The 25,191-nt window shown below is 37.2% G+C and overlaps 1 protein-coding gene across 2 annotated transcripts in view; it reads left to right on the top strand.

Moving 5' to 3' along the window:
* LOC127661927 (nectin-1-like) overlaps positions 1-25,191 on the top strand; it is a 296,333-nt gene that overhangs the window by 64,970 nt on the left and 206,172 nt on the right. For both annotated transcript variants that reach the window (XM_052152890.1, XM_052152891.1), the window contains exons 2-4: positions 17,385-17,759; positions 21,368-21,667; positions 22,658-22,775. In XM_052152890.1, the coding sequence (XP_052008850.1) occupies positions 17,385-17,759; positions 21,368-21,667; positions 22,658-22,775 (793 nt within the window). The remainder of the gene's footprint in view (positions 1-17,384; positions 17,760-21,367; positions 21,668-22,657; positions 22,776-25,191) is intronic.

Genomic DNA, 25,191 nt, shown 5'->3' with positions numbered 1-25,191 from the left:
AGAGGTTTGTTCCAGTCCCTAACTTTAACCATAAGTAGTAAAGTTTGAAACTAACGATTTTCACCTGGCAGATAAAAAACATACAAAACAATCCCATAGACTTACATTAAATGAGAGGCTTGGGGGTGGGCTCTTTTGACTAGGGCCAATAATAAACCACCAAGCAACCTTCCAAAACATTTTAGCTACCATCTAATAATGCCATAACAATTACTCAGAATACAGAAACATGCTAAAAGACATTCAGAACATGTCAACAACTGCATTGCAATGCTCTGACAACCAACCAAAATAGGTTAGCATTGTGGCGGCAACTTTTGCATCAGCCAGCACTTCTCTGAGAAACAAATGAAAAATCTAGTTATTTGCATTATTGATAATTATGCATACTGTTTTCATTTCCAAAAGAAAATCCAACCCTCATCTCAAAAGTTGTTTTACACTGTTAAAACTGTTTTAATCGTTAGATTAATCGATTATCAAAATAATCGTTAGTTGCAGCCCTAGTCATATATGCAGTAATGCAGTTGAAGTCAGCAGAATGTTGAATTTGTCATGTTTACATCCTCATTTATGGCAGTAATGCTAATGCTAATGCTAGCACGTTATACATGGCCATAATATACACACCGGTTACACTCTGTTATTGTATTTCAATATGAATTTTGTCAGCAAAAAACAAACAAAAAAAAAAAAAACATTTTTTACACTTATTTAAAAAAAACTAAACAAAAACACCAGTCTTACTGCAGAGATGTGTTTATAAAAGGCAGCTCTGCACTTCATGTTGACTGTAAAGTGTTTAACAGCCATCACAAAGTTTTCCTGAAAGTTTTTGCTGGCAAGCTGAACCCCAGCAAACACAAAAACACCTTTTTGGCCATATTTAGTTCAAAATTATGTGTGTTTTTTGTTTTATTTGATTTCTCTGTAATTACAGTATATTGACACCTTAATGTTCACAAGTTATTGGAAAGGGAACCTGAAAATTTGCTTCTGATGATCAGTAATCAGAAAACTACATACAGTATATTCCATATTCTCTCAATTAATATAAGGTCATAAAATCTGCAAAAATATGTAGAAAAATGCTGTTTAAATAGTTTTAGATTAAGTATAGCACGTCACACTGTTCTTTCACAGCTTGACATGTTATGTCAACTACATTGGCCTATACAGTACATTTGTGTGTTGTTCAAAATGCTGCTAATCTCTAAGAAATGCCTCCAAGCAAATTAAGTTTTGCTCAACAACTGTGAGTATAAATGTGACAGTCAAGCCGATTCATGCTCAGTTAAAGGCTGCCATGTTTTTCTTAAAGGATTGAGCAAGTGTGTCTTTCTTCCTATAAAAATAAAGCACCTCTTAGCTTAAACAGCCTACTCTTTCCTGATTGCACATGGTGAAGCATTGCATTAATATATGTGCTTTTACAAATGAATCACTCTTAATTCATGGTCGTTTGTGCACTTTAGAACTGACTTAAAAGTGCACTTCAGGACAGCTTGGGGTTTGGCTGAGTTCAAAGAAATCTAAGACTGGTGCCAGTAAATGGACATTTTTCAGTCATTTTGGGTCTGGATTGTTACAGTTGCTGTCTCACGCTGATCATGCTTCATTTCCATTGTTTTAAAAGAAAAATAGAAAACCTTCTCCAATGAGAATGTCAATTGCGCTGTATTATCTTTGACTTGAGGACAGGATAGAGACTTAAAGGGACATTTCATATATATATATATATATATATATATATATACATACACACACACAAACATTTCATCATTTACTCATCACTTTGATATTAACTGTTTAACTGTTTAACACAAAATTAGACTTGAAGCTGAATGTCAGAGCTTCTGTTTTCCAAACAATGAAAATGGATGGTAATTTATAATGCCAAGCTTCAAAAGCACCATTAAATTAGTCTATATGACATGTACACTAGATGCACTAGATGCATTCTAATTCTTCTGAAGCCATAACATAGTTTTGTATTAGGATTAGACCAACATCTTCTCTGTGGTATCTCTTAAATCTAATTTGCAATCACGTGTTTACGCTTAAGTTTGGTGTTTCGCATAGTTGAAGACATGCATCTAAAGTGCTATTTTTTAATTATTTTTTTCCTTGAACACAATTTGAGATTTGTGACTGATGGAAGTGGAAGATTATTAGCAATTAGTGACATAAATGATTTGTTCCTCACACAATGCTATTATATAGCTTCGGAAGGTGTGAAATATAGTTTAATGAACTTTAATGGTGCTGTTTTATCCTTTTTGGAGGCAGTATGTGGCAGTATACATCACTTTCAGTGAATGCTAGGCATGGCTGTCACCCGTGAGCGTGTGTATAGTGTTAGGGGGTTGCAGGGCCGTGTTATTGCAGTCTCTGATCGTGCAGCGATGGAGATCATACCTTGCAATGCATTGGGTTGATGGTGTGTATGGCCAGACAGGTGTTCACTCAATGGCTGTCCCACTTCTCTGACCTTAAAGCTTTTAATCAGCTCTCTCTGAGAGCCTGTCAATCCTTTCAAAGCATGCCAGCTTCCACTTTGGTAGAGAATAGAGAGTAATCTGGTCGATTTAGTTTTAATGTCTAACTATAGATTTTTTGTGCCTGGTAATGTCTGTTAACAATGTGTTCTCTAGGAGGAAGAATCTAATGAATCTGCAGTCCCTCTGCAAAATAAATATATATTTACCCACATATTATTATAAATAATGAGACCTACTCTATAATTAGGTAATGAGACAATTTAATACTTATTAATATGTGTTGCATTGTCTTTGCTGGCTGCATGAAAAACAAATGTGCAACCAGTGTACTTACAATCCCAAGCTAAAGACACTTATGATTCAAATCTTGTAGTAAATCTGTCTAAAAGTAATTGAGAGTATCTAAGTACTGAGTAAAAAAAAAAAAGTTTGTTTTCAGTGTTAACACAGATGTCCTGGCCTGCCATATCAAAAACCAAACAATGGTACATTTTGCAAAAGCTGAGAGTGAAAAAAGAAAGAAATTGCTATATTATCCCCACGTAATTGCAAATGTGTGATGATTGTACTGGCAGACACAGTCTGCTTTTTTATTCTTCAGGTTGGTACAGCATGTTGGCAGCTGTTGAAATGAGCCGCTATTATATGCAAAAATTTTTCGCTATTCAAATTCAATCACTTGTTGCTCCAGTGGAAGCATCTGGCCCGTGTGAGTGATTTCCACCAGAATACAGTGTGCTCTTTGAGAGGAAATGAAGATCAGCTTAATTCTTTGCTGCTAGCAAGTTTGTGTGGCTTCCTTAAGCTGCTCCGCTCGCATTTGGCAAGAAAGTACCCGGTTTCTAGTTCTTCAGAGTGGTTTTCCTTCGCTCGCGAGGTTCAGTGAGTGACACTAATTTCAATCTGAGCTAATTGAGTTGTTGAATCTCCCTTTGAGTCCCTTTTCTCGCTCGCTTCAGGGTCTGTGATCAATAGTAATGAACTATTGCGCTATGTCAGCTAGACTTATTTATATATTTACACCGTTCTTTCTTTATCAAAGGTATCAGCCAAAAGCAGATTCTATTGGTGTAAAATTGTCTCACCTCTTAAGAATGGCTCAATAGTCGTACAGGGTTGTTTGCATTCATCATGTGGGTCGGGCGGTTTGACGCAGTCTGAAGTTTAACTACAGAACATCTTTGAAACAGCGGGTAATTATAGGGCTGCTTTGATGGCAATTAATGAAGAGAGCTGCTAGAAGCACTGTCAATGTGTCTACGTTGAAACAGTCTTGAACTCCTCAATTATCCGTAGCCTTAGTTAAATCTTTACTCATCTTGTACCCTTTATCAACATGGGAACATTTCGTCTTTTCTTTTCACATCCCTGTATCTCAAAGCCAGACTTCAAATGAAGCTGAAAGCATGCTGTCTGATTCATCTTAATGGTGTTCTGTTGTAATCTAGTTGTTTTATGGAACAGAGGGGTTCATATACCCCTCAAGAACCTTTGATTTTGGCCCCAGTGCATAATCCCACAAGTCCATTTCCTTGTTTTCCATCTGAGACCATCCCTTTTGAGCCCACCCAGTCTGTTGCTTTCAGACAACCAAAGCAATTACCTCAGGCCTGCTTTTACGATGGAGTAATGAGGAACTACCGTCACTATTTTCCTTTCCTTTACCACACTCTATTTTGTAAGAACCTAAACCTTGTATGGTTCTTAGCAGCTCTTTGTACAGGGATACATAAGCAAATTCTACTAACACATGGCCTTCATGTCAGTATACATCTATGGGCATCTGAGATCTTGTGGTGAACGACTTTACTCATTCCACCCCCTCGCCTCTCTCAGACTTTCTCCTCAACCTGTGGTTTTGTGGTTCATGTCTTCATCTCCAAGCCAGATACTTTTCATTTAATTGGAAGCCAAAAGTGCTTCACTGTTTAAGTCTCCATATTTTTAATCAGTACACCATTTCAGACAATTTGGAAACAGTAGGTAAGATGTTTTTTTTTAGATGAAATCGGTTTGTTCTTATCGAAATTAGAATCAATGTCCAAGTGGCCAAAGCTGAAAGTGTTGTTGAGCATATGGGCAAGTGCAAGCTCCATTTTCTGCTTGAAATGTCAATAGGGTAGTGCCGAATGTGAGTTGTATATTTTGTTATAATTGGTATAAAACAGCCAACAGGAAATGTTTCACTTGTGAATTAATGCAAAAATATCTGATGGGGGATGACAATTGTGAGTAAATCAGCCATATGGGGTTGACTTCAAGGTACATGAGCTTTTAATTGTCAATTTTCAGTGTGATAATGTTGACCAATTCCACACTTGAGACCAATTCCATGGAGTAATGGCCGTTCTACAAGAAGCTGAGATTGAATTTTGACATAAAATGTTCTTGATTCTGCATAGATGGTATCAGAATAGTTCTTCACTGCGTTCTACATTGCAGTTGTTTATTTGATGACTACAAAGCTATACATTGAGATTTTAAAGAAAAATAAAAAATGAAGAAAAATGTCATCCGAATATCAAGTTCCAACCATCACACCGCAGACTGTTGGGTTTCTTTGGCAAGGAAGGCTTTTGACGGGAGGACACACATTAAGATAGATGATGTGCCATTTGGATTGGGTTTCTTTTACTCTTTGATGTGTGACCTGGAATAAAAATCTCCAGTCTGGCAAAAATAAACTGACAGAATTCTGGAAGGTTTCCTCGATTAAAACATAAAACTTTCAAGGCTATATTGAACTATTGTAGAGAAAGTTAAAACTGAATCTTGGACTTGGATTTGGTGTGTTTTGGACTCACTATGCAATTAAGTAAATATGTGTGTGTGTGTGTGTGTGTGTGTGTGTGTGTGTGTGTGTGTGTGTGTGTGTGTGTATTCATGTGTAGATATGGGGAAAATGTGTGGTAAAGTTTTGGAGGAGGGGGATGGATGTCCCTCGACCCAGCTGGGTAGCACATGCACTGGCGACTAAAGGAGTTTGAGAGATGTGGTGAGCATTCCGTGGGCTGTGTGTGGAGAATGGAACGCTACCAAAGAGCCATTGGAAAGAAACACTGTGGTCATGGTCATGGAAATAGTACAGCCCCCATACCCTTGGATTTCTCCTTAGAAACAAGGATCGATTTATTTTCCACCCTTTTCCCTTACTTTTCTCTTTTAATGAAATAATTAGAGAATACATATTATTTACGTCAGGCCAAATGTTTGTGTGAACCCACATATGAAGTCTCACCATAATTAGCAAAGTGCTTGCGGAAGTGATAATTATCGATCACAACATTACCAGCATCAACTTCAATATATAGACATCCTTAAAATGGTAAACCCTTAAGATTGTAGAAAATCCAAGATGAAATCTCGATGGGATTGTTTTTAGTTTTCTTGAGTAAGAAGTACTTGAGAATCAAAATGACATTTTAAAATGTTGTCATTTTTTCAGCGATATCGAACCATATTAAGTAGGTGTGTCTCTAATACAAGTCTTAATATAAGAAATATTGTTTCCTGTGTAAATGTATCTTGTTTTAATGATGTTTAGATATTTTTACTAGAATACAAGTAAAATAATAATGAATTCAATATTATTTTATTTTATTTTAGCAGCGAATGTGCTTCCACTTTTCTATCTCTGTGCTCTTGTCTAGTGCTAGATATCAGATGATGACACTGGCTGGTCACATACTAAATGTATGTGTTAATTTCTGAGTAGTTGAGTGTCTCTCACTAACCCCCCCAGCAATAGTGTGAATTCCTAACCGAACATGTTAATGGATAAATCTGCTCTGTTGCACGAGACATAGTAGGGGGAGACCGATGCAGCCCACAGGCCCAACTGCCCTGTTTCCGCTATACTGCCCTGTTTAAAATCATGATAATTAATCATGCACTTTGATGCTAGATGGACATTTATTTTTTATTTTTTTTAAATCATTAAAAATGGATGAATCTTTCAACATGACTTCACTCTAAGAAATCTTCATAAAACTCTTTCATCAGAGAAAGATGCAGAGGGGGGCTTGATGATTTCACAAGCACCTCACATCAAATATTGATTATCTGTTCTCTTTTGTTTTTAAATGAGTTCCTTGGAAGGGGGGTACATAACTGCTAGTTGCAGCAACCCGGGGAGTCTAGAAAGCTTATCGCATATTAAGTCATCTGATGGCCTTAACAACAAGTGCTAGTTAATGGCACAGGTGTATTGAATGTCACAATTTTTTATTTTCTTTCAACTCTCTTCCCTTAGAATTGCATAGGTGATTCCATGATACAGGGAACGTATCAGATGGTAAAATCACGGAACTTGAATGTACATTGAAAAAGGTTAACCTAAAAAAAATTTGCTTCATGTGGTAACATCTAAATGAATGATTCAAGTCAAAAAAAATTTTTTAACAATTGAATCAACCTGAAACACAAACAAAACTACTAAGGATTAGATCAGGTAGAAAAATCTTCTTTAAGGTATGTTTTTACCGATTGTAATGGCCGATGCCGAAACCAATATCTGTAGAGCATGCTTGCCACATATATATATATATATAAATGTTTTCAAAAACATTTGTTTTCAGATTTACACATTTTTAATTTCATAACAAATTTCCATAAAATTTAATCAAGCATTACTTTTTACAAAATATAATTAATCATTTGTTTATTTAAATATACTTAATGTATTCACATTTTAAATGAATGTATTTACATTTCATTTTAGATATTTTTTTTTATATTTAAACTATTACATTTAAAATTTATGTTTTATTAATTGAATTTGGTTAAAGATCATTCAGTTCAGTTTTATGGATATTTATAATTTTTTATTTGATTAATGTTTTGTTGGCAAGGCTGTCGATTAATAGACAAAAGAAAACAACTTCCCATAACATATGTTATACGTTATCAACCAATGCCAATAATGTCAAAATGGCCAAATATCCAGCAAATAATCAAGTATCAAAAATGTGCTTATTCATGTACATTGATATTTACAATAACCATAATATTACCATAGTACTTTTCCAGAACAAAATGTCTAAAGAACTATGGTTAGCAAATAGATAGGATAGCTAGATTGTTAATCAATTCATTAATTGCTTTTAAAGAATTCTTGGCAAGTGATTTTGTGCATACACATTCAAACCTGGCATCACGTAGCCAGCTCGTTCACGTGCACTATTAAAATCGTTATATTTCAGTTGACTTATTCCATTACTGCATCAATGCACTTATCTTGACTTTTTCGTGTGAACACACTGGATTTGAACTTTTCCATACTAATGTTTTGGCCATTGAAGATGATTGGCAGGCAGAGGATTTGTCTTGCATGGCCATCTTTAGCGTATTCCCCAGTGCCGTTTTTGGCTGCGCTTGAAATAGTTTTTTTTTTTTCCTGCAGGATTTGCTGAGTAGACAATGTAGCCCAAGGTGCACTGGGGCCACAGTTTCTACAGCAGACGAAACCCAGACTCATATACACAGCAACAGATAATGCTGATATTGGCTCTGAGTGTTTGTGTTGCATTGCATTGTTGCGTACAATTTGTATTTCTTTTAAACTTAATACAGTACTACAAAGCAATAATCTGCTAACTGTTCTCCAATTGTATACAATACTCTTTTACTCTCTTTGTCTCTCACCTTCTCCTTGATTCTGAACACTTCAATTTGTCTCCATCCCACACCAGTACCACCCAAAGCTAATAATCCCAGACAATGGCCATCTAAGATGTAATCCATTACTTATGGCTCACCGGTAATGGCCATGGCCACATTATTTATTGATCAGCTATTTCTCACATGAAGACATCTAACAGCTGTTATTGATTTTATGCCGGAGGAAATCGCTGCATTATTGAAAAATTACCAACTCTTGATCATTTAAGGCTTGTGGGTTTGTCTATCTGGCAATCTGTGCAATAAAAGATGAATTATGTGTTATCCATTATTTCTAATCTGCTACGCATTACTGTGACTCACTGCCTTCTGCTTATGGTGGTGGTGTTGTTATGGTTGTGTCTTGGTTGTGAATCCTAACTCAACTGGTAGAGCATAGCCCTAGCAACGCCAAGATCATGGGTATGATTCGCAGGGAACACAGAAACTGATACAATATATACATTGAATGCACAGTAAGTCGCTTTGAATAAAAGCATCTGCCAAATGGATAAATGTAAATGTAAATCTCCCACTGAGATACAGTGGCGACTTTTGTGTTGTTATCCACAGGAAGCCATGGCTCATTAAAGCATCTCGGTTTGTTTAAATTATTTTATAGATGTTTTCTTTACTTGAAGCTGACCCACTGTCATCGTATTGTCCACAAAATTGTCCTTACACACCCAAACAAATATGCAGATGGATTCACTCACAAGTTTATACATACTCCAAAAACAGCAAAAATAAACATAGTAAAGCAAGCTGTCAGTCTTCTTTGTGTACCACAGCAAAAGCTTTCTACTGAATGGTGACATCAATATTTTAGCTGAATACTGTTCTTTGTAAAACTCCCTTATGCATTTATGCATGTGTTTATGTAATATGTGGCAGCTGAGACTTGCTTCCTTATCTTTTTATCTCTGATTCCTTGTTTCTGTCCTCATTTTGCAAATAAGCAGGAAAGTTTCTGTGTAGTCATTTTGTTGGCCTATATAATTATTAACTACGTGGGTTTTGTCGACCTTAATGGCCCATGATTCCTCACTGACAGTGACAGGTGGCTTTGCTCTCTCGTGTCAGGATGATGTCATCGGCTGTTAGGGCAAGTGCCGACAAATATTGTTTTTGTTCCTTTTTTCCTCAGCCCTGCCGAAACCATGATGATGTCCTTGTTTACATGTTTAAAAAGTTACCGTTGACCTATTTTGGGAAGCCCTTTGAACTACTAGCAAAACTTACATGGCCTTTGTATTGTTTATTTAATTGATTGTAGTATTGGGTACCCATGTCAATAGAAACCTGGATTTCAAGTGCAAGTTAATATGGTTAGTCGACATGAAATGATTCTGGAAAGTTGCATGTGACATGCTGTACTCCATCAAAAACTATTTTAAAACTGATGTTGCTAATTATTTTGTTATTATTATGCATGCAGATTTTTGACTACTTTTAGACACTACTTTTAAAAATGTATTTGTCACTCTACAGGGCCATTTAAAATGAACTAGTGAAGGCAAAAAGATTATATAAAATGGCTAAACTATTTTTTAAAGAAATGGTGACCAGTCATTATTACATTTTAAACTAAAATATACTTAAACACATGTACCCATATACATTGGTATAGTTATGCTCAACTCTTTATTTGGCTAGGAATGGCTTTTTCCTAGTACAATCTCTATGTAACAAATGTTAGTAAAAGTGACAGAAAAGTCATAGAAATTTTTGGGAACCCTGATTTAGACAGACAATGTCTAAGTATACAAATAAATTATTTGGATCAATAAACAAAACAACAACAACAGTAGAACACAGGCATGCTGATGCATCCCCTTGACATTTTTATGACGCCTTTAAACTGCTCTCAAAGGGGAGGTGGTATGGGCCTTAACGCTCCATTCTCCATTATATTGGACACTTGCCATGTGTGGGTTCAATGCATAGTCAAAGATGGAAGGAAGCAACATATGGTTATGTGATCAGTGTCTTCCTGTGGCAGATCTAAAGACTAAAAAAATGACTTAGGAGCCACTGACTCCTAAACTGAAATATTGGAGCCAAATGGCTGTTTTATTGCCAAATTACAGAATTGCTTGATTTAGATTGCTGTTCAGAAACAAGATAGAAAGCCAAAGAAAAGGAAGACAGCTGATAACCTATTAATTGGAGGTTTAATAAACAGAATATATTGCTGAGAAGATTGCATTCCCTTTTGTCTCAAATGTGCACACCCCTGTTATAATTTATACAAATATAACAGATAAAATATTATTTAATTTAGTAATGCACTTCAGAATTAACATTACAGATAAATACATAAAGTATAGTATGCATATAGTAGTGTGTTGTCTTCTTGAGCATCAATGATTGTTGGCAGAAGAGCTGGTTTGAGTATTTCTGTAACTGCAGATCTCCTGGGATTTTTCACATAACAGTCTCTAGAAGTTACTCAGAATGGTGCCAAAAACTAAAAAATATCCAGTGAGCGGCAGTCCTGCGGATGGAAATACTTTGTTTATCAGAGAATGGCCAGACTGGTTCAAGCATCTACAGTAACTCAGATAACCACTCTGTACAGTTGTGGTGAGAAGAATATAATCTCAGAATGCTATTCTAATAGCTCAACTGATAGTGTTGCATGTTGCGATGCAAAGGACCAGAATATGAGTCCTAAAGAGCACGCAAGTCCACATGTGAGCTCAAAGTGTCATAGAAACACCACAAAATGACATGATTGCTTCAACAATTGAGTTATTCATGACGTATTTGCTTTTTATGACACTATCGGTTAGGTTTAGGTTCAACGTTGAGGGTATGGAGGTTGGGTTTGTTCAATTAAATCTTGATACATCATTAACCTTAAGAACCTTAATTTTAAAACTCTGTGTTTAAGGAGCCATGTTATGTAATTTTGCAAACAGTTTACCACAGACACTTAATTTTGTAATTCAGGAGATCAGGCTGGTTCTGTTTCATTTGATGTGCTGCTTTTAACTTTTTAAGCGCAATAGCATGTTTGGTCTGAATGGCACCTTGAGGTGCATTAATGATGTGTGCCAATCTGTTTGTTAAATAGTATAGTAAAAGTAGTTCTAACTTCCTGTTTGATGCTTGGTTCAATAAATTACTCAGCCTCAGTCAAGCAGATGGTAGATGGTCCATCAGGAAAAGTGTTATTCAGGGGAAAAGTGTGTGAAGCTTGAACATTAATGCTCAAAGATGTTAGAGCAGAGTGCAGGTAGTGCTGTAGTGCTGACCATCTGTTGCAGCGAGTTACTGCTGAAGGTAAATATTAGCGAAAGCTGACACAGTAGATGAAGGAAACTGGTAAAACAAGAATCAACCAACAGTGTACGTAGTGGGATAGGCAGTGCTCAACATCGCAACATATAGACAAAAATATGTGCAAGCAATCACAAACGAACACGTTTGTATGGAGTTGTACGTGCATGGCCAACTGTTGGATTTATTACATTCTCCTTTTTGATTGCAACGTTACTCAGAAACACCAATTAATCTCTTCACTGTTTTTAGATAGTAACTTGATACAGTGATGCAATGCACCCACAGTGTGTGGGACATGCTGGAAGGCAGCCTATCATTACTCTCCATCATTTAAGCATTGTAGTCTCTCCGTCAAAGCTGAAATCTTCTTTTTTCTTTCTGAAGGACTTGGATTGCGATTAGATTACCAGCACACAATGGGGCGTATTTTCTAGACTCTCTAAACAGGCCTTTCTGCAGTTGACTTAATGAGATGGGCAGAATGCCATAGTTTTTCTCTGAGGCTTGAAGAAAGGTCCAATGTTGTGCCTCGTGCCTGGTGAGGGAAGTGGATCCGGTCAGTCTGTCGTCCCGGAGAATGATAGCTCTGTTCGGAGTGTGCCTCCACATTGATGCTATGTCTTACAGGAGGCGGACTAGTCGCAGTGGCTGCAGTCCCTATCACCAACCTCTCCGCATTTCATCCCAAAAAGCATGGTCCATCATGAGAAGTTGCAATAAGCAGCAATTGCAATTTGCCCATTTCCCTTCGTGGTGCCAATAATGTACTCGTTGCATTTGCAATGGAACATCGATTTGAAAATTACAGCTATTTCATAAATGCTTTAATAAGGTTAAATTGCTGTGAGGGATGCTTTTTGTCTGAAAATTAGAAAGGGTTGTCAGTTTGCTGCAACCAAAGCAAACAGCGTTGACTTCAGAGACTTTGCCCAAGGCATAGTTAGTCTTTAGTATGCGATACATGTATTTTATGTATTTCATTTTCCAGAGGTCCCTGGTAATGTGGTCATGGTACCAAAACAAAGTCGATCTCCAGACTCAGAATAGGCCCTTCTGTAGGAAAACCACATTCACCCTTATCTTTTTTCCCTACATACTCAGTCTCGCCAAATTCCTTTCTGAAAGTGTCAGTGTTGAGAGACTAATCACACATTTTGTTGATTAACGAATCACACATAACATAAGTTTTGTTAAATACCCTTCTCTGCCCAGTTGTGCGACCTGGAATCTTCATGTGCACTGAAATATCCTGGTACTATAGTCATAGTCTCAGTCTCATAATGCACACCTTCGGACAACCCACAATCCACACTGGCTGTTTGATACATATTGCACTCAAAAATGGCAAGAACTGGCTAAAACCCCTAGTTTAAATCTGATTGACAGGCCTTTGGAAACTTCTGGGAGTAAGGCCATGCTGGGTCTGATTGGAAAACAAAGTTGTTTACGAAATACCACGCTTCTTCAATGAACGTTTTTATAGATTTGCCAAATCTTTAAATATGAAATATACTCAAAGTTTTGTTTGAATCAATTAGTTTTAAGGTAACTAAGATATTGACCATCAATCTATATTGTATTTTGTCAATACTGATAACTAAGATGGTGGAAAAATCTGATAAGGTTTTAATCGGGCGATAATTTTTTAATCGATTTATTGAATGTGTTAAAATCTGACAGGCTCTGCTGACACAGAGTCCCAATTAAATTAATTTCCAGATTCAACAACCAGATAAAATACAAATTGGTGCATTGCACAGAATTTTAAACTATAAACAAGCGCAAAATACTCCACTGACTTTTATTTGGAAATGTCTGTGCTCACACAAACAGTTAAGGAAAACAAATTATTCACTCTTACAATAATCTATAATATATTACGGCATCAGCACTATAAGGTAAAAAGCACCAATTCTCACCACCAAGACTACACATTTCCGATATTTTTTTCAGTGTTTTCTGTACAATATTTCACAAAGACTGTGTCATTATTTTAAGAGTCAGAGACTTTTCAGGAACAGGCATTTCGATGTGTTTTTCAGGTCAATGCTGTTCCGTTGGATTATGCTGTAAGAGCTCAGGATTTGTTCCTTTGTATATTACTTCACTTTCGTCATTAACATTGGTGCAACTTTTTATTTATCTTTGTTGTACACCATTGTGCCAATGACAACTTTCTCCCTTTGTCCCCCATGCAGTCTGTTTGTTCATACTTCCGTCTCATAGCAACTTCTTTTTATTGTTCAAAGATGTGCTTAAACTCTCTCAGACTTTCTCTCTAATTTACCCTCCTTTGTTCAATGCCAGTGTGCAGGCTATAATTACTGTCTATCTCCTACTTTCTTTGGAAGACCCCTCCAACCCAGAGGTGGTGAAGGAGGAGGAGGAGTAGTAACAGGGTGTAGAGGGACCAGAGGCCCTTAGTTCCTCAGTGTGAGGATTTGGAGTCTGAAGCCATATAATTACCCTGTTTTGCCCAGGTCCTCCAAAAGCAGAGGTTGATCTTCATTTGTGGTGGTCTTAAATGGACTCAACAGAGACAGCTAGTAGGATATAGTTCCCATGTTGCTCTTACTGTTCATCTTTGAGAATTGTCCCAGCTTCTCAATCAAATATTTCATAGTCTCTCCCCATAGGTCTGCTGTGGATGTTTTCTCTTACTTCCATTGGCCAGCTGTCAACTGTATTGGCTCTTCACAGGGTGTTTTGACCCTGCCACACTAGTAAATGCAGACAAAAAAGGTTCAGACCGAGGTATACAAGGACACAGGTGTTCCTCAATGTAGCTGTGGAATAGTTGCCAGCCTTCTCCCTGTCATACTCAATTAGTCAATCAATCTGTCTGCTCATGATCCCTGCTGATGGGTCTATACACTCTGGTCAAAAATATTTCATCCATACAGACCTGAGTAAACATGAAATTAAGTGTTTGGTGTACATCTTTAGAAAAACAGCACCATCACCATCTGGTTCCCTTTTTTGGTGTTTGCAAAGGCAAAACATGAATTATAACTCAAAAACAAGTCATGATTTTAAGGAGATGTGTGTTATTACTAAGCAATCTGACTTCTTTCTTAAAACAAAATATTAGAAACTTGCTTTGAAGGAGCGACATATGACATATAGAGGCCAGAAAGTCATTCAGACTTGGGGTGGGCTCTGTCGACTATGGCCAGTAAGTAACCACATAGCATCCAAACATACCACCCTAGCAATTGCATAGCAACGTGTTAAATATATTCAGAATACCTTAGTAACTGCATAGCCTCATGCTAAAACCACTCAGAACACTTAAGAAACCACATAGCAACACTCTCAAACACGCTTGCACTGGTAAGTGCAACTCACATTTTCTTCAGAAAATATAAAGATGTGAAGAAGCGCAACTCACATTTTCTTCAGAAAATATAAATATGCGAAGAGTTCCCATGTGGGCACTGGGTGTTATTTTTTATGTTCTTTCAAAACACAATCCTAAAACCAAAACAAGAAACAGAGAAAGACATCAAGGAAATTCAAGTGTATACCTTTTCATTCAAGGTCAGTACCACGTGGTCTCTGAAAACTTGATGAGTTTTGAACAGTGATGACCTTGAAATGTCTGTTTTTCCAACCTTCATACATTTCTAAACATTCACACAAACACACAGGTACTGCTCTGTGCATTGTGTGGACAACACTGCACACTTTTCCTGCATCTCTCTGAGCTCTCTCTCAATCTCTCTCTGGATGAATGGCTAGTTTCAGCCCCACTGGTCATGAGATTTGATTAGTTATAGACTATCAGTTTCTTTACAAATGTAACTTTCCTCAGATTCTCTTTCAAATACCTACAGTCTTGAACTTAGCATTTAAACACTTGTTTTTAGTTTAGCACTGATGACTGATGACTGATGGTGCCCACAGGCCTCTTCTCAAACCAGTTATTCTACTTTTCTTAAAAGGGCTTAAGAAAACCATTAACAGTGGGAAACTGATCACTTATAAATACTTGGCCTTGGACTAGGCCTGGACAATAAAACAGCCTGTTAAGAAGTATTAGCAGGTTAGCTGCTACAAAGCCCTGCTGTCATGAAAACTGGCGATGAGGTTCAGTAGCCGCTAGCTAGCTCACTGGCTAATATGATATTGTTGTGTACCAAACAAGATAGCACTGACAATGCAATACAGTTATATACTGAACACACTCCTCCTTTCTCCACAGTTACAATGGTTTGAACCATAAGCCTGTAAAACTATTGGACTCACTCCTAGTGACTGCATATTTTCCCTCTGTTTCCTGCTATTTTCTTTATTTCCCCCTGCAGTATTCCTAAATTTTATGGGTAGCATTATTAAGCACAGTAGTTCAGAGTTACTTCCTCTTTCCTAAGGTATCTCAGTGGCTGGTAATTACCACTTTTGTTGGTCATAAATAAGAGAGAGAGGGAGGAAAGAGGGAGGTAAAGTTAGATGGTTTAGTATGTGTTTGTGCTGTAAGGTGTGCTGTGCTGCCCTGTTGGCCTAATAGGGCAGCACAGCACACCTGATGGCAAGGAGAAAAATATCTACTCTGAGTTAGACAAAGTTATAAATAATCAGCCTGAAGGAAACTAAGACAGAGAGGAAACAATGGAGAAAAGGAGGTGTTCAAGTGTTGACACATCAGTCTCAGCTAGAGGGGTATACAAAGTTCAACGCAGAAATAAATGACCAGGGGCCTGCCAAAACAAGTCGCACAGGCATGCGGTAGCGTATGACTATGGGGCCATGTTGTATTCAGGGTTAGCTAAAGAGACAAAGCTAATGTTGTTCCAACTGGGGGCAAAGGAAGCATCCTCTTTTTGACCTTGAATACCTTCAAACATGTTAACAGGTTGCAGGATAAATAGAAAAGTTGTTTGTTTACTAATAATTGGCAGCTTGTTATATTGTAGCTTAATTGAAGTGCTATCATTGTGGGCACACTCAGACTGGATCCCACATTGTTTTCATTAATAGGTGCTTGAGGCTGTCACAGTGATGTTTACCAATGAGAAATCATTAGGATGGAGTGGTGTGGGAGGGTTGGCAGTCAAAATCAAAAGACGGGGGTGGGAGGTTGGGGGGGTATCTGCCATCATAACATATGCATGGAAAGTCTGCATCCGCAGCTCTTGAAGACGTTATGCTACCTGTAAACTGCTGCTATGCTCGTAATTAGTTCTACTTGTTGAGCATGCGATGTTTGGACGTAGTCGTTTTGATTGTGCATACTAGTCATTTTGTCAAACATGATAGAGGATGGCTGATTGTGGATTTTGCAGATACCGATACCTAAGATGATGGGAAAGGCCGATAACCGATTCATTGGCCGATAGTTTTTAAAATATATTTATAGAACGTTAAAAAAGTTCCTTATATTTTCCTTACTATGACGGCTGTAGGCTTAGAGGCTACAAGAGTCCAAAATGAATAAAATCCCAGATGCAGTTTATTGTCCAACCAAAATCCTAATAATAACCAGAAAAAATAAACAAGATTTGATATATAACAAGAAACTTTTAAGTCTAAACAAGCCTGAAACACACAGGGGACTTTTATTTTGAAATTATGAAATTCTGTAAAAACGATCGGCATAGATTTTTGCTGTTCGGCACTGATATATTGGTAAAACCAATATACTGTATCTGTCTACCTCTAAGATACGATTGTAGCGAAAAAACAAGTGTCAAGTGTTATCTTTAATAATAATGTTTATATATAAAAAAATAATAGATACTACTCTTTCTCTAAATAAAGTTTAATGTATGGATCGTAAAGTATTTTGGATATTCATTCCAACTTAGAACTTTAAGTAGAAGTTTAAGTACTTAGTGTGAGTAGAGTGCATTAATCAATCGTTGACACCCATACTCTGCTCTGATTGGTTAATTTGTTTTTAATGTCCCTCTCCTCTTCCTCTTTTTGTTTCCGCAGCAGGCAACGGGCAGTCGGTGCAGACAGACCCCAGTAAGTCTGGATTTGTGGGAGATACGGTCGAGCTGCGCTGTCTCTTCATCAACAGTAAGCCACCGGTGAAGATCTCTCAGGTCACCTGGCAAAAGCTCATAAATGGCACCAAACAAAATGTTGCCACTGCTAACCCAGCCCTTGGAGTATCAGTTTTAGCCCCTTTCAAAGAACGTGTGAGCTTTAAGCATCCCGCCGTACGCCAGAGGACCCCCTCTTCTCTCGAGGACACCACCATTGTGTTCAACAGCCTACGGCTTTCTGATGAGGCGGCCTATATCTGCGAGTACACCACCTTCCCAGCAGGCAACAGAGAGAACACGGTCAACCTCACCGTCTTTGGTAACACGACCACTACTCTAGGCTGACAGTTAAGACCATATAAATATAGCACAGATTTCCTGTAAAAAGAGCTCATTCACAAACATAGGGTTAATTTGGCCTTATTTAAGAATAATAACAGAAAGTATTTCTCTGTATATTATTTGTAAAAATCATTCTTGCATAAATTATCACATTCATATGACAAAAGGCCTTATTTATGAAACACGAACACAGCATTTTTGCTTTCTTGAACACATTAAAAGACATTTGTATTGAATGTGACAATTTAAGAATGGTTTTGCGAACAAATTAACATAAATTCAACTTGAAAGCGACAATTTACGTAACAATGGTTTCTCAAATGATTACACTGAAATTTGTATTGAATGTTGCATTTTATGCTGTCATTAATGATACGCAGTGGGTGGAGTAATAAATAATGCAAATATCAAATTATAATAGCTCGTTTACACACTCCAAAAAGCTGTGTAAAGCGCGAAAGCTGCTGAAGACAGGAAAGTGTCATGCACTATGTAAGTGCGACAGATGCATTGCGCTGCAATAGTAGGATTTCCCTTTACATCAGACTTTGGGGTTCCCCCGACGCACTTAAGCACATACACACATGCAAACTCTTCAAAAAAATATAAATAACAGCACATATGCGTTAACATGGACACATAAGCCATGTGTGTGAAAGTGCTTTCTTTTTACAGCCTTTTATCCCTTAAATGGCTGCATTTGTATTTACAATACATTTTGAACGCAGCTTTCTGCAAAACCCTGGAATTAGCAGTTTTCTTAAGTGCTTGTCCACATGGTCAAAGTCTTGACATAATGAAAGATACTGTATGTTTGGAATTAAAGATATTGAAGCTTCAGCAAAGTCAAATGATGTCCATATAGCAAACTAGCGAGGAACTATGTTTCTGTTTCTGAGTGCTGTAGTTCCAACCACACATCTTCGCAAAGCTGTTTGTGAATGTTCGTTGGAACTATGCTTTCAGGAAACACCAAATCGTTGAACTATGTGGGTAACAATGGAACTTGCTTGGAACGATGCTTTTGGGAAACACACCCCTGCTTGTCTTTCATGAATGAGTACGAAAATTACTTGAGCCACAAAGAAATTATTAATTTAAACTAATAAAAGTGATTAGTTAACATACTGTACTTTACAACCACAAGGTTACTCTATAACCAAGGAAGTCAAATGCAAAACAGCAGGTTCATTGCTCACATATATCATGATAGGGAGCACAGAAATAGGTATCTTTTTTTACTAGACTTTTCTTCACACTATCAGCCCTGACGAGGTGAGATATTACCAATCAAAGGTGCTGTCATGGTTAGCATCTGTTAAGGTGTAAATGGATGTTGTTTCAGCAATATTTTATTCATGACCCTAGAACCCCTTGAGTGAAATCATCTTTGTCCTTGACTGCTTCAGGTCTTGTTAGTAATATATGCTTGGTTCAAACCTTCAGTGCACTTGAAATGTATTGACCAGCTTTCACCACAACAGAAGGAGCAGCACGTTAGAGCTACCAATTTAGCTAAGCTGCTAATATTTTGTAGTCGTTCATTTCAAATATTATTTTCTTTGTTAGGTAGAATGAACAAGCTGCTCTTTTCCTTTTAGACACACAGCAATTTGTGAATTTAATGACCCCTCTCAAAGGAATCTGCTAAGGTTAAAAACAAACATGTTGTGTATAGGCGTTTGTATGTGTGTCTGTTGGAGTGCAAAATCAAAAGAGGAGTATCACGTTAGAGAGGTAGGTTACGCTCCCACTGATTGCAGATCTAATTAGAAATGAAGTGTTGATATGTTTCCATTAAACCAGCAAAGGGAGCTGCTTGGCTCAAGCACAGGGTTTTTTTCTACTGATGTGGCTTGTTAACTCTCAAGCCAGTTTTTGTATATCATGTTCACATGCGTCCTTTGAGAGTGCTGGCATAGCATTAATAGTGAGTAAACGTTAATGGAGATAACTGACTGAGTGGTTTCAAAGAGCCTCTTCATGTCATATCAACCCTCACCACAAACCTCATTCCCACTATCAGCACTCTTTGACACGCTTTGACACAAACACACATCTTGCCTTTTTGATGCGGGCCTTGTTAATTGCTAATTGGCAGCCCATAAAGGATGGAGATTGGATGACTTTGGGCACTGGGAGTAACGAGTGGTATCTACATTTGTTTGAGGTCTTGATGGATGCTTTTGCTTTGAACACAGTGTTGGACAAAAATAAATGAGTGAGTAGCTTGATTTGTAGTGATGGGGGGATCATTTATTTGAATGGAGATTAGTGTAACAGAGGCATTGGGGCCCTGAGAAAAGAATACATGTAAATGTTTTCTGAACTCAAGTGCACCTGGCACTTTCTAAGAATATAGAACACTTTGGTGATCCATTTATTTAAAAAAAAAAAAATTGGATTGAGAACTATTATATACCACATGTTTGCCAAATTGATTTCTAACATAAGATTAACATACCATTAAAAGTAGGTATTTGTCGAGATCAACCATGTTACTAAGGTTATTGCAAAAAAAAAGACCAACATACAATTTTCTTCTAATTTATGGGAAACTATGAACCAACATTTGATCCCAAAATTGCTAGCCACTACTGGCTTATATGGGAAAAAATATATAAATAATCAAAATAAATGGTAAATGGTCTGCACTTATATAGCGCCTTTTTAACCTTAGCGGTTTTCAAAGCGCTTTACACTGTGTCCCATTCACCCATTCACACACACACATTCACACTCACACACCAATGACGCTAGCATTGAAAGGCGCTAGCCTGCCATTGGGAGTAACTTGGGGTACAGTGTCTTGTCCAAGGACACTTCGGCATGTGGAGACGTGCGGGCCAGGAAACGAACCGCCAACCCTGCGATTAGTGGCCGAACCGCTCTACCACCTGAGCCATAGCCGCCCCAAAATAATAAATAGAAAAATAATAATAATAAATAAAATTTTTAAATAGCTTATTACAACTAAATATGCAACCTTGTTACCCATTCTGGTGTAGGTTATTTAATTTTTATACATTTTATTAAAATTAATTTTTATTTTTTAAATATATATTTTTAAATTATTTGTATTATTTGTTTTAATTTAATATATATTTTAATCCAGTTTCAGGATTTGTTATAGCATTTTATTTGCAAAAAAATAACATAACACAAATCAGGGTTTTAAACAGTTTTTGGAGGAAAACTTTGGTAACAGGGTTGCAAAAATCACAAATCTCATATGAAAGGCTTTAAAATATAACAGCTAATAAAATAATAGCTGAAACAATAATATTTAGGTTGAGCTCCGGAGGCTGAATGTTACACACCCCCTTTCAATAACCTTTTGTTGACAAAGAAAAAAAAATATATATATATATATATATATATATATATATATATATATATATATATATATATATATATATAATTTCTGAAATCAGATTTCATATATTGAAAATGTAATATCCTATTTTGTACCTTATTCATGTAGTGCCACCTATTGTGTCACCTCTTCACTAGCAATGTTTTAAGAAATATAAAAATGTTTCTTACCTGTTTTTTGTTTTTTTACCATTTACTTCTCTCATCCAGCACGACCGGTAACCAAGATGACTTTGTCCTCACCCACCATCATTGCACGGATGCCAAAGCGCAAGATGCCCGTGGCCACCTGCATGTCGGCTAACGGCAAGCCTCCCAGTGTCATCAAATGGGATACTACCATGAAGGGCGAGGCCACGTTTCAGGAAACACGCAATCCCAATGGCACCGTCACCGTGCGCAGCAACTACATCGTAATCCCCAGCCGCGAGACCCACCGGCAGAAGCTCACCTGTATCGTCACCTACCGCGCAGAGCGCTTTACTGACAGCGTCATACTCAACGTCCAGTGTAAGAGCAACATTTTTGTTCACAAGAAATAGCATGTCACAGATGCTTTTGATGTTCAACTGAGATGAACATATATAAATATCTATGTGGTTTTTTTTTATCTTAAATTAAACAAAAAGTTTTAGGAGTTAACATTGTTAATTCTGTAAATTTGTCCAGCTTGTGACATTCATATCAATCCCCACTGGAACAGCAAAAAGCATAACAATGTATTTGAGCTTGGCAATAAGACATTAGTATCTCTGCTTCAGTTGAGCAAATACTGTGGAGGAGGCTTGAATCAGGAAGAGATGTGTCACTGGCCTGTCTCAGCTGCTGTTGGTATCAGCTATTGTTTAAAGCAGTATTTCAGCCCCCATACAGCTCTCTGATGGAGGAAATCCCACCATTCACCAACACACACCATAGAATATATTGTTCTATTGGTGCATGCATTTGCGAGGAAGACCATGTTTAGTATTTAAAAGGTCAGAGTATAACTCGTCTTATGATTTACTTTGAGTGTTTAGTTAATCAAGTTACCCTTTGGAATAACATTTTGAAACTGAATTTGCACAGCCTCGTACATGCTCATGAAAGCAATTAAGCATAAATGTGAAGAGACATAGAAATTACGGACTGATACCATCAACACTGCAGTGCATTTTAATATCGTCATTAATACAAAAATTGTACTGTAATGAATTGGAATTTGTCATTTAACAGAGGTTCTTATCCAATTAGGCCAATTTCTGCAATAGTTGCCCTTGAGCAGCTTGCGGTTAAGTGGGTAGCAGCTAAAGGGCACACTGGTCGTTGTAGTCTCAGGAACCCTTCACTAGTTAGCTTTCCTCTCAGTAGCTTAAGAAATAAACTCTTGACCTTTCAGCTATGAGCCCAGACCATTAATCAGTATTATGACAAGCGCTCATCCTAAAGTTATGTGACACTGAGAAGCAATCTGAGACACTGCCTGAAGAGGTTTTTTTTGTATTTTTTGGTTTTACGCAGATGAACCAGAGGTGAAGATCGAGGGTTTCGACAGTAACTGGTACCTTAACCGCCAAAACGTGCAGCTCACGTGCAACGCAGATGCCAACCCAGCCGTCACTGTGTACCAGTGGAAATTGTGAGTTACACTCTTGATGTACTAGTCTGCATTACAATCACTTTGTTATCTGAGCTCATCAACACTGTAAAAACATTGACAGGATTTTACAAGATTTAACAGTCAATTACTGTGGAAAAAAAAACCTTTTAGCGTTTAGTGTTTAGCGTTCCGTTTGGAAGGAACCTCATCTTATTAATTTCTAATTAAATAAATTTCCAGTTGGTGCAGTTGTGTTTAAGAACACAATTTATTGTACTGTAATGTATGGAGAAAATAGTCAATTTAGTGGTTGATTATATGTCGGCCCATGATGTATAAACAACACCAAATGATGCATTTAAAAGTAAAGAAATTGTGTCAGTTTAAATGAATAATGAGGAAGGGAAGTTTGCAACGCTGGGCTGTAATATGGTTGGTTTTATCACTCATGAACTTCTCATCGTAAGTTGTCAATCAGGCACACAAGATATCAACACTCAGCATACAAATCTCAATAATGGTGACGATTAACAAAATATATAAAACATAAATATCATTGAGGATCATTGTGATTCTACAACACAGCATTGCTACATTACAGTCATTTATTGGTCCTGTTCACTGTGTCTTTTATTTGTATTATATTGTTGAAGTACTACTGTAAAATATACAGTGAAAGTCATGCAAATTGTAGCCAGGAATTTATTGTAAACTCACACAAATATTTACAGTGAACATATTTAGGATGAACAATAAGTGAAAAATAAAATAAAGCTTCTTGATTCAGTTGTATGTTTAGCAAAAAAATAAATCATTATGCATTATTTCCTAACTGCTGATCTAAGTATTTAGCTGCCCAATTATCCCTTTAATGCAAAAATGTCATAACTGCTTGATTACCAAGATTGTAAACAGTCATTAAAGATCCTAGATATGTAATAGTGTTTTTTTTTTTGCTTCCATAAATCATGTTTTTACGATTATCTCATATCTATATAAGTATACTATCACAGGATATATATATATATATATATATATATATATATATATATATATATATATATATATATATATATATATTTCTTTGTTTATTTCAAGACAAATGAGTACTATATTCATACAAATATCTACTATATCACATTGATTTTCTGTGTGACAAGGTTGAATTTTCAGTATTCTTTATGCGAGTCCTCATACATATTATATATGTTATTTCTTACTGAAGGTGGTACTGATATGTCATTGATTGACTTGATTTAAATGTGTCATTACTATTAGATGAAAAGGAGTATGGAATTAAACTATAGCACAGTTGGGTGTACTACTAAAGTTGAGCGTCTACTTAGACTCAAAGTGCCTGAGAAAAAACATATTTTTAGCTTGTGTACACCTACTTTTTCATGTGATTATCTTGTGTGCCAATTGGATGGCAGCAGTGCAATGCCTAAAACCATTCTGATACGGGTCAGAAGCTTAATTTAATTTTCACATCAGAATTGGGGAAAAAATATGTGATCTCAGTGATTTGGAGCATGCCATGTTCGTGGGAGCCAGACGGGCTGGTTTGAGAATTTCTGTAACTGCTGATCTCCTGGGATTTCAGTGAGTGTGTATGTGTGTGTGTGTGTGTGTGTGTGTGTGTATATACACTCACCTAAAGGATTATTAGGAACACCTGTTCAATTTCTCATTAATGCAATTATCTAATCAACCAATCACATGGCAGTTGCTTCAATGCATTTAGGGGTGTGGTCCTGGTCAAGACAATCTCCTGAACTCCAAACTGAATGTCAGAATGGGAAAGAAAGGTGATTTAAGCAATTTTGAGCGTGGCATGGTTGTTGGTGCCAGACGGGCCGGTCTGAGTATTTCACAATCTGCTCAGTTACTGGGATTTTCACGCACAACCATTTCTAGGGTTTACAAAGAATGGTGTGAAAAGGGAAAAACATCCAGTATGCGGCAGTCCTGTGGGCGAAAATGCCTTGTTGATGCTAGAGGTCAGAGGAGAATGGGCCGACTGATTCAAGCTGATAGAAGAGCAACTTTGCCTGAAATAACCAGATGGGCAACATTTTTCCAGTCTTCAACTGTCCAATTTTGGTGAGCTCTTGCAAATTGTAGCCTCTTTTTCCTATTTGTAGTGGAGATGAGTGGTACCCGGTGGGGTCTTCTGCTGTTGTAGCCCATCCGCCTCAAAGTTGTGTGTGTTGTGGCTTCACAAATGCTTTGCTGCATACCTCGGTTGTAACGAGTGGTTATTTCAGGCAAAGTTGCTCTTCTATCAGCTTGAATCAGTCGGCCCATTCTCCTCTGACCTCTAGCATCAACAAGGCATTTTTGCCCACAGGACTGCCGCATACTGGATGTTTTTCCCTTTTCACACCATTCTTTGTAAACCTTAGAAATGGTTGTGCGTGAAAATCCCAGTAACTGAGCAGATTGTGAAATACTC

The sequence above is a fragment of the Xyrauchen texanus genome, chromosome 21 (genome assembly GCF_025860055.1).
Source record: "Xyrauchen texanus isolate HMW12.3.18 chromosome 21, RBS_HiC_50CHRs, whole genome shotgun sequence".
Taxonomy (NCBI): domain Eukaryota; kingdom Metazoa; phylum Chordata; class Actinopteri; order Cypriniformes; family Catostomidae; genus Xyrauchen; species Xyrauchen texanus.
This window is presented reverse-complemented; position numbering and strand designations above follow the sequence as displayed.